Below are 10147 nucleotides of genomic sequence, written 5' to 3'. Positions count from 1 at the left end.
AGGGCTCAGAAGTCATCCTAGGGTTGTATTTTATGTGAAGGGGATATTTAATCAACTTTTAAAAAACTATCTCCTTTGGTATTCTGTTTAAAATATACCATGGAAAAGGTTTTTAAAAAATGCATTTTTCCCCACAAAGTAGTTATTCCTGCGCTCAGGCTTTTAGGCAAAACAGAACATTTTGCACTAATATACATTTTGCTCTCTGTTGTTTTGATTTTTTTTTTTTTTTTTAATTTCAGGCACAGACTTACCATTTCTCCCATCATCTCCATTAAAGGAGTCCCACTGGGATTCAAACCATCACAAGTCACCCTGGAGCTGGATCCATTAAAACACACGCACAAAACTCACAGGGCAGGTAAGACACAACATCTCCCCATCACATCTCCGCTCCCTACCCGCAGAGATGGGCTTGCCCCTGCGGCCACAGCTCCTCCCCGGGCAGGACCAGGGGGTGACAAACCTCCCCCAGGCACAGGACGCAAAACCACAAGAGGAAACCCAGCCGCCCCCAGCAAAACCTCTCCCTGGGAGGAGCAGTGCCAGGGCAGCCCCATCCCGGCTGGACCCCCCCAAGCCCTGCCACCTCCTGCGAGACCCATCCTCAAAATGCCACCAGCCCAGCAGAAGACTTGTTTGCAAATTTGGGGAGCTCAAGCCCTACAGCAAAGCTATCAGCCCCTGCATCCAGACGGTGCTCCGACACCTTGCTGGGAGGGTGGGATTTTCCATCAGGAGTTTAACACACCCACTCGCTGGGCTGGGCTTTACCTGGAGAGCGGGTGAAGGTCCTGGAGGTAGAGCGCTCCCGAGCCTTCGGGGTCGTTTCCAGCTGCTTGAAGCTCTCCTTCAGCGAGTGGTTCTGGTAGTACTCGACCAGCTCCTGGGAAGGATGGAGAAGCATCCGGCTGTCTCTGCTGTCCCCTGCATGATTTGCAGGTACGATGCACACGTCCAAAGGGGCCACCGAAACCTACCAGCAAGCTTTCAAACTTCTTGGCTTCTGTGATGTGAATCCAGTTGTCCTTCTCCACCACCTTGATGTGCTTCACCTCCTCGTTGAACCTGCAAACGGCAGCAAAGGCACTCAAGAAAATGTAGCCGCGTGCTCCAGCCCCGTCTCACTCTCTATGTGTCAGGAATATTAAATTACTAAATTCCTCACTTAATACTGATGGCAAAGCGCTCGGCCTCGGCCGGCCGCTCCCGGATCAGGTAGGTGCCGCTGACGTGAGACTTGAGCAGGTTGTCCGTCTGCTGCCGCTCCATGTTCCCTGCGAACCTGAGCCCAGAGGTTAAGTCATTAAATTAATTAATGAAAAATTAATGCATATCTTTTTTTTAAAGAGATGCATATATTAATTCCTACATCTTTTTTTAAAGGCATGAAGGTTGGGCAAGCAGAGGAGCTGGTCTCATCCAAAACTTCACGAGCAGAAAGGGAAGTGCCCAGAGATATGCAAGAAGCTGCTCAGCCACCGAACAGAGCTGATGAGCAATGCAGAGTGCAACCTCTTCCCTCTGAAGTTATGTTTCCTGGGCACCCAGAAAATCCCTCTACTGGGAATCGGTCCCCAGGTGAATGAGGCTTCAGCGAGAGCTGGGGAGTGGGGATAATTGAGCCTCATGAATCTGCAAACCTGGCTGGAGGGAAGGAGCAGGAGGCCAGCCAAGCACAGCCTCTCCCACCATGGCAAGAATTGCTTCCTTCCTCCCAAAACAGTTTTCTGGGCACAGAAAACATAGAAAACGGAAAGAGAAACCAGCAACTCTCCCTTTGCCTCTGACCCTCTCCATCAGTGAAGAAAACCCCTCCGATGCTGCGAGGGATGCTCCAGGTGTCAACACCCAAATGCTGCTGCAGCTGGGGGAGGCGGGATGCAAAGCATTGCTAACCTGCACTCATAATTAATCATTGGAGTGGATTCCTGACAAAGTCACAATTGAACAATTAAAAGGCAAAGCCCAGACATCTTTCTGGCCGGAGGACAGCAGGCAGGGCGACTCACCACGGGTACGCCGTGTAGTCGATCTCCCGCGAGGGCGGCCGGCTGTTGGGAGGCTGCAAAGAGAGCACCGCTTATTAGCGAGGAGCCAGCGTCCCGTCACGCCAGCACGTGCGAGATGTCCCTCTGCACGGGAGGGTTTTCATCTGCCAAGCCGCTGCTGAACGACCGGCTTTGGCAGTGAAGGGCAGCGCTGCAGCTGAGCTGTGATGAGTGTGCTGCATTTTTTCAGTTTTAATTGGGAAGCAGCTGACAACGTTGCAAAATATAGTAAAAAACCCCCCACAAGTGCAGTTTTCCTGTGCTGTGACTGATCTCAAGTGCCCTGCTCCCGAGTCAGCCCTGGGGGCTGATGGGGTCAGGACCCGGTCACACCAACCCCCAACCTCAGGAACGGGCTGAGACCAACCCAACCAGACATTTGCAACCGGGGGATGATGGATCCACTTCCTCGCTGACCAGGCCACAGTAAAAAGCCTTGTTCAAGGTCCAGGGACTTACTGGAAGGACCAAGGTCTTAGGCAGAACCACCAGAGCATCACCTCCCATCACAGCCCCCCCAACGCAGCCCCCGGCTCCATCGCCTCTTCGGCACTTACCCTGGCATCAACCGGGCAGGGCTTTACCAACGAGCTGGGAAAATAACCCGACTTCTTCGTCTGCAGCAACCGCCCCTGCAAAGCCAAGCGGGGTGTCAGACTGGGACACGCACCGAGGAGCAACGGTTTTGCCGTGCAGGGATGGGGACAGTACCCGCTGCAGCTCCCGGGCTCTGGGAGAGCCCACAAAGAAAAGGGATGATACAGAAATCACTGGTTTAAAACCTCCTGGGAATTTCCCGAGGGGAATCGCTCTCACCTCCCACCACGGCGAGTCGGGGTCCCCCCTCAGCAGCTCGATCACCTCCCCAATTTGAAACGTCAGCACCGGCTTCCCGGGGGGGGCTGGGTTTCCGTGGTAATTCTGAACTGCCACCATCTTAGGACCTGGAACAGATGCAAAACAGTTTCATCACCTAGATCCTCTTAAGAAGAAGCAAAAAAAAAAAAAAAAAAAAACAAAAAACCCCACAACCCCACACTGAGTCTGTTGTTCCTTATCCCATGAAGCACAAACCTAACAGCACCGGCAGGCAGGATTTGGGGCAGAAAGCATGAAAGCAGAAAGGAACGGTGCCCTCGGAAAACGGCCTTGGCTCCTGCAGTTACACGGATGGCTGAGCTCACCGAGCAAAACTAAACCCAGGAAGGATGGAGCCAAGCCAAAGCTGGGACTCCCTGGACTTGAACCTCGCCCTGGCAGCCCGGCTTCAGCTGGACCTGGGACCCAAATGCCCCCAAAGCTCGCAGCCAAAGTCCAGCTGTCTCACAAACAACGGCACATTAAATAACAACGGCACATTAAATATGCTTCCCCAACTGCAGTCAAACCACAGTGTTTATCTCCAAAATGCTTCCCCACCTCTGCCTCTCCCTGCCCAGCGAGAGCACTCTGCTTTCTTTTTTTAACCACTGATTCGATTCAGGTGTTTTTTTTTGCCAGGCTTGGCTTTCCTTCCATCAGAAAAAGAACAAAAACAAATTGTTCCTCCTTCTCCAAGCCAGAACACGGGCAGGGCAGGCCCAGAGCTTTGTCAAGGCTAGTTTTAAGCAAAGGAAAATAAAAAAATATTGCAGTAACCATCATGACTAACGGCCCCATGGGAGGGCAGCGCCTGGAGCTGAGCATCCCTGCAGCACAGCAGGACACGCCGGCAGGATGATGCTCCCCAGCAGCAGTAAGCCCACTGCCAGGACACGTTTGCTCCGTTTTGAAGGACGATCTGGCACAAGAAAAAAAACCTGCCAGGCTCCCTCGGTTCCTGGTGTGACCTGCTGAAGCCTTACCCACACGTCAGAGTGGGCTTCGGGAATGCACCCGAAGAACCGACGCAGCGGTGATGCTGCAGCAGGCAAGGGCTGAGCCCAGGGGAGTCGGGGCTTTCTGCTGGAACCCCAACCTGCTGCTTTGGGGACCAGGGACAGGAGAGCCCTCGGGGCCCCATCACTTGCTGCAAGGGCAGCATCGGACCCTTCTTCAGCTCCTAATGCTCCTTTCTGGTTTTTTGGAAAGAGTTTTTCCCTCCCGCGTACTCAGTGTTAGGGATGCCACAACCGAGATGCTGTATCTACTTGCCCTCCTGCAATGCAGTAATGCCCTTACCAGGTCCAGCACCCAGGGAATCCTGCAAAAAGAGAGGAAAAAGTCTCCATGAGAACACGACGGGCACCCACCCAAAGCCACCAGGATGAGAAACCCTCCCCAAAACCCCCCTGGTACCTCCCAGCCCTTGGTGCTGGGTACTGGCACCTCCCGAGGGCTGTGGTGCTGCACAAACTGGGCCGGTTTTAGGCTGGAGAGGAGACAACTGGTCTCCAGTCCTGCCCCCCAAGGTTGCTGGGACCCCCCCCAAGGCTGGTGCAGGCTCTTCCCACGAGCTGCCCGCACTCGGACTGGGCGAGGATACAGAAGGGGATGCGGGAAAAGGGCCATTGAACAATGTACCTGGTCTGCTGAAGAACCTGCAAGAGAAATGGTGAAATAAGTGGTTAATTTAACAGGCAACAAACCCCATTTTGTGTTTGTCTTCATGCTGTGAGTATCAATAAACCGCCGTCAGTGCTTGAACTTGATGGAGGCAGCACAAAGCAGGGGCTGGGGTCACTCCAGTCATTGCTCTGCAGAGGGTGGGCAAGACCCGGGGAGGGACTGCAGCCCAACAAGGACATCTCACTTGCACAAAGTTCTGAGATTTTGCTTCTTCCTTCCTCCAGTCCCCATGCAAAACCTCCCTGAAGCCACCCCGTGACAGTCCCCTGCCCCGAGGCGAGTCCCGGGTTTGCCCAATTTAGACCAAGGACACACATTTTTGCTGTACTACGGGGTATTTGGGATCCAGAGATGAGGTCCCTCTTACTGGAAACATGATCCCCAGCACAGACCCTCCCATTTTCATTTCTTCTGATAAAGAACTCAGCATCTCCCGTAAATGCCCTCCCAGCACGAGGCTGGAGCATCCCGCCTGGCACACAGAGCTGCTGCCATCCTCTGACATATGGAGGATTCAGCTCTTTGTTTTGGGGGGGTTTTGGTTGGTTTGGTTGTTTTTTAAACCACCAGCCAATGTGAATCCCAGCCCTGGGAGGTGGGTGGGAGCATACTTGGATTTTGTTACGCGTTAACAAACATCCCTGCTTTACAGAGCGAATCGTTCAGATCATTCACGTGCATTCACCTCCCTGGCACAAGCTGCTCATGAAATAACTCACCGATCTTGCACGGAGGAATGATCTCCAAGCACTCCTTGTGAGCTCCCGCTCCACATTTGGGACAGAGATAGCCCTGGTAGAAGGTTCCTCTGTGCAGAAAAAGAAGTCAGAAAGTCCTAATTCAGCCCCAGCTTTGAGATTTTCTTTCCGTGTTTTAATGCAGCTGCAGACAAGCTGGCTGGATGTTGCTCACCTTAGGAACATCCTGCAGGCTTTGCAGTTGGTCGTTTTTTCAAATGTGTACATCTGAAAGCTATGGTGATTTGCGTTGGCTTTCTCTGGCTTTATGTTGGACCTGAGGGAAAGGACCAGGGGGTTATCGACCCGTCCCTCTGACCCACGCTCCCCCCGTGCCCTGCCACAGCAGCTGCTGTTTGCATTTCAAAGTTTGGAAACCACACGGACAGATAAGAAATCAAATGTGAAAGCAGACTCGGGGCTTGACTGTGCAGAGAGAGGATTTTGCTCTGCTCAGAATCAGGTCCTCACAGCCACAGCCCTTCTCTGCACCCCCTCCCTCCCGCCCCAGCTTCACCCATGGCCCGACACCATGGCAGGGTGTCCTGAGCCCAGAGAAGCTGTGGATGCCCCATCCCTGGAGGGGTTCAAGGCCAGGCTGGATGAGGCTTTGGGCAACCTGGACTGGTGGGAGGTGTCCCTGCCTGTCCCTGCCTGTGGCAGGGGGGGGCCCTGGATGATCTCCAAGGTCCTGTCCAACCCAAACCTTTCTGTGATTCTATGATTTCAGAGATGTACCACCCATGCTTTGGTGCAGACGCTCAGGACAGATCATTTCATGCTGGACCTGAGCATCCTGTGCACAAGGACCCACCCGGAAAGCCCACCAGAGCTTCCCCATCACAGGCTTTGCTGTCGGAGCTTCTCTCCAGTGACCTGCTGGTCCAGTACACTGTTCCCCCACGCTTGGCTAGAGCAGCCGCTCATGCTCACATTGCCATCTCAAACTGCTCCATCCATTTCCTCTTCATTTCCTCCGTCTTGCAGAAGAACTGGAAGCCCTGCTTCCCCTGGAGGTGAATTAGGTAGAAGCCGTACGACCACTGCAAGAGAAAACCAGAGCTGATCGGACTGCAATGCTCCCAACACCTGAGCAGCAAAATGCACCGCGCTTTTACTCAGACATCTTAATAACTGCTCTCAGCGCCCGCCCGTCCCTTCTTCTGAAGGACTGCTGGACCTTCCCTTCTTCTGAAGGACTACTGAACCTTTGCAAAGGTGACAGCAGGGAAGGAGGAAGAAGGGCTCCGTGCTTCTCTAACACATCAAAACTAATGATGCCTGAATCAGCCTGGCACCGTGCACGAGGGACAAATAGGATTTTACGGTGGCAGATGAAAGAACCCAGATTTTTCTGCTCCAGTGGATCCTCCCCAGCCATTATATCTCTCCCTGACAGCAACTGACAGCCCAGGAGGAACATCTGACCTGCCCACTGCACATATGCTCTGCCTGCCTCATTACAGCATCACACAGAAAAACACGAGAGAAAATTGGGTGCTTTGCTTACCATTTTTCCATGAGACTAGAAAGCATAGGAGAGCAAAGTGGAAATATATTTCATTAACACACAAAGCTAGTAGCATTTCTTCAGCATCCAAGTGGCAAAACTGTCCATTCTTACCCAAACGTCACCTATCCCACCTGTACAATACCTCTTCCCATTGCACGTAAGTGGATTAAGCTAACGGGTCCCTGCTAAAGTGATAGTTGGGAAGTTTTCCTTCATGGCTGCAGACTAAGCCTCAAACCACCAGCAAAATGATGTTGCTTCAGTGGCAACCATGCTCCGAGTGCTGATTTTGGCAGGTGGGTTGGCAATGCTCAGGCCGCCTTTCCAGGCTCCTCCACCCCGCGACTCGTGGGAGCACGAGCATCCAGATGGACCTTCCCTCCCTGCCCTCCTCCTTCCCTCCCTGCCCTCCTCCTTCCCTCCCTGCCCTCCTCCTTCCCTCCCTGCCCCATCTGATGTCTTTCCCCTACTGGTCCCTTGCTGCTGGCCAGGGAGCAGCTTCCTCTCTCCTAACTCCAACCATCCCAGCCTCTTCAGGGCTGTTTTGCAAGGACGGAGGTCAAGGATCAAGCCCAGCCCCACATCAATAAACATTTCCCAATGCTCTGTAAGGCTGCCCTGAAAGCTGAGAATTTATTTTCCAGCTTTTTTTGTGAGTTCTGTTTCTATTTTAAAAGGCTAATGGGAACGTCCTACCCAAGGACTGACTGAAACAGCTCCAAAATGCTCTCCAGCAGAGCTGATCCCTGGTCCACCTACCTTCTTAATGTCCTTGTTATTCATCGGGTCATCAGTCATCTTGTGGAAGAGCAGCTCAATTATTTCTTTCAGCTCATAATTGTATCCTTTCCTTTTGCAGACGATCACCACTTTATCGAATAAAAATAAATACCTGCCCAAAGCAAGCAAATAAACAAGCAACTCAGTCAAACATCTCATCGAGGTCCCCATCCAAGGGGAAGTATTTGGGAAGCTCTGCAGAGCTCCCCGGCCAGCACAGCTCCATTGCCCAGAGAAGCTGTGGATGCCCCATCCCTGAAGGGGTTCAAGGCCAGGCTGGATGAAGCTTTGGGCAACCTGGGCTGGTGGGAGGTGTCCCTGCCCATGGCAGGGGGTGGCACTGGATGGTCTCTAAGGTCCTTTCCAACCCAAACCATTCATGATTCTATGCTCTGACCATGTTGTAACTAATGGATGGTGGTTCGTCAGTGCAACTGTAAGTGACCAGTGAATAAATGAGCACAAGAGGAATTGCCAAAGGCACATTTAGTTTCAGAAAACTTCTGCGCGCCGTCGCTCGCTCACCTGTCCTGCTTGGTGTGGTTGACTATGGAGCGGACCTTCAGCTCGCCGTCGATCTTCGGCCTCCCGAACTCCTCCAGCTTCACCTGCTGTAGAAAGCAAAGCAGGGCTGGGATCCACGGCCAGGGCTGGGACGATGCTTTGGAGAAGTGTAAACCCAAACCTGCCCCCATCCCTGCCTCCAGCTGCAGCTCCTGGGAATGGCAACGCCCTCGCCAAGGGTACGAGGATGGGAACAGGACCACGGGACATCCCCCAGCACCAGCACCCCAGGGCAAGGCTCAGGAGGCAAAGCATTTTTGCAAGGTTTGGGATCCAGAAAGCAAACCCCCCCCCTCCAAAATCAGCTGTATTTCCAGGGGCTTCTGCAAAACCAGAACCAAGGCTATTTTAGTTTCGATTCCCATCCTGAACCAAGACTGGAGACTTTGGGGAGGCTGGAGCCCTACCAATGGTCAGTTTGTCCTGAAGCTCACCAGCCCTTGCCAACATTTCTTGGTGCAGCACAGCCACCGAGCCATGGGAATCAGTCCCTCTGCACAGTTCTTACAGGAATAAAAATATTGTGAAGCATTACTGCTGGTCAGGAAAATAAATATTTGACACAGCTGTGTGTACAGTCGATAATTATTTCATTGCTGTGCCACGTGGACTCTGTGTACACAACACCAACCACTCCCCAACGTCCCGCCTGGCGCAACGGAATGAAACCCGGAGCAGAACGTGCGTGGGATTGATCTGGCGACAGGAACGACTGCTTTGCTAACACCTCATCTCCTGCGTGTCAAACGCCCTTAATGCCCCCATTGACATTCCCATTTTTACGGAGCGTGATGTCTGATTGTTTGCACAGATCGGGATTATCACGACTGCTTCAATCAAAACCTGTGAGCTGCAACGGCCCACGTCTCACCAGAGAATTTCTGCAGGTTTCTCTTAAAAATTAAGGATTTTTGTCTGTTAAATAACCATCAATTAGAAGGTATTGCTTTCAAATGAACTCAAGGCTTTAAGCCTTGCGACCAGGACCCCTCCAGGAAGCCCTGGGGGTGGGCAGCCCCCAGCATCTCCCTCCATCAGCCCTTCTGGAGCATCTCAGGTGTCAGCCCCCAAATTGCATTATCCCTGCAGAAAGCGTGACGGCAGAGCAGCTGCGCCCGCAGCTGACCACTCCTCCCCTCCCGCCCCCCGGCAAATGTGGGAAAAAGCTCGTTAGCTTGAAACTCTGCCACCGACTATCAAATTAACGGGCTTGTTCGGGGTACAGTGAGTGATGGGCTGCACAGGGTCGGCGGATGCACAGTAATGGGACCAAGCATTTGAGACCTCCAGAGTTTGGACGATGAGATTCTCCTTAAAATATCTGGTTGAGATTTTGGGGATTAAGTGCATATTGTATGTGCCCTTCTCCTCCAAACAGGCCTTGGTGCGCTTTCAGTTAACCTCTGTCCTCTTAACAGCCACAGAAAACCCACTTTAAAGAGCAGACAGAGAGCTGATTTGGGGAATTCCACTCTAATAACATGAGAAAAAGTTGGAGAAACATTTTCAGTGTAACACCACCAAGAGAAGTCACCCTCCATCGCAGACAAATCAGTTTTCTAATGTAGCAACAACTTCTGGACCGTCAGCAAAAACACTGCCAATGATGAGGGAGTGTCTGAGCACACAGGGATCTTTCTGGGAGAGTACATCAGATTCAGTAGTAATCGCACAGAAAAAACACAAATATGTTAATAATAATGAAATTAAAGTTGGGAGCAAGAAGATTTTCCAACTTACCAGATTTTCTATAGAGCTCTGAAATTCACTTATTTTCTTTAAAGTCTCTTTGTCCCTCTTTACTTCATTTATGTACATGGCCAAATCCTTAAAGGAAAAGTGAATATTGATTTTTCTTTTCCAAATAAAACTAGTACCTTAACCAAAGTAGAAAACACACGATCCTGGCTTCCCAAAGCCACCCTCAGGAGTCAGACCAGGATCCAGGCAGCAGC

The 10147-nt window shown here is 52.0% G+C and overlaps 1 protein-coding gene across 1 annotated transcript in view; it reads right to left on the bottom strand.

The window, feature by feature from the left end:
* The window catches only part of VAV2 (vav 2 guanine nucleotide exchange factor), a gene marked incomplete at its 5' end in the record, with an annotated part of 46526 nt that overhangs the window by 3190 nt on the left and 33189 nt on the right, over positions 1-10147 (bottom strand). Inside the window, 14 exons of the mRNA XM_010080285.1 lie at positions 775-886; positions 981-1068; positions 1169-1285; positions 2013-2065; positions 2609-2683; positions 2868-2995; positions 4212-4233; positions 4554-4570; positions 5318-5406; positions 5511-5612; positions 6269-6378; positions 7608-7740; positions 8154-8239; positions 9933-10019. Coding sequence (XP_010078587.1) covers positions 775-886; positions 981-1068; positions 1169-1285; positions 2013-2065; positions 2609-2683; positions 2868-2995; positions 4212-4233; positions 4554-4570; positions 5318-5406; positions 5511-5612; positions 6269-6378; positions 7608-7740; positions 8154-8239; positions 9933-10019 — 1219 coding nt within the window. The remainder of the gene's footprint in view (positions 1-774; positions 887-980; positions 1069-1168; positions 1286-2012; positions 2066-2608; positions 2684-2867; positions 2996-4211; positions 4234-4553; positions 4571-5317; positions 5407-5510; positions 5613-6268; positions 6379-7607; positions 7741-8153; positions 8240-9932; positions 10020-10147) is intronic.

Source organism: Pterocles gutturalis, unplaced genomic scaffold (genome assembly GCF_000699245.1).
Source record: "Pterocles gutturalis isolate BGI_N339 unplaced genomic scaffold, ASM69924v1 scaffold8554, whole genome shotgun sequence".
Classification (NCBI taxonomy): Eukaryota; Metazoa; Chordata; class Aves; order Pterocliformes; family Pteroclidae; genus Pterocles; species Pterocles gutturalis.
Note: the sequence above shows the minus strand (reverse complement) of the source record. Positions and strands in the feature narration are given on the sequence as shown.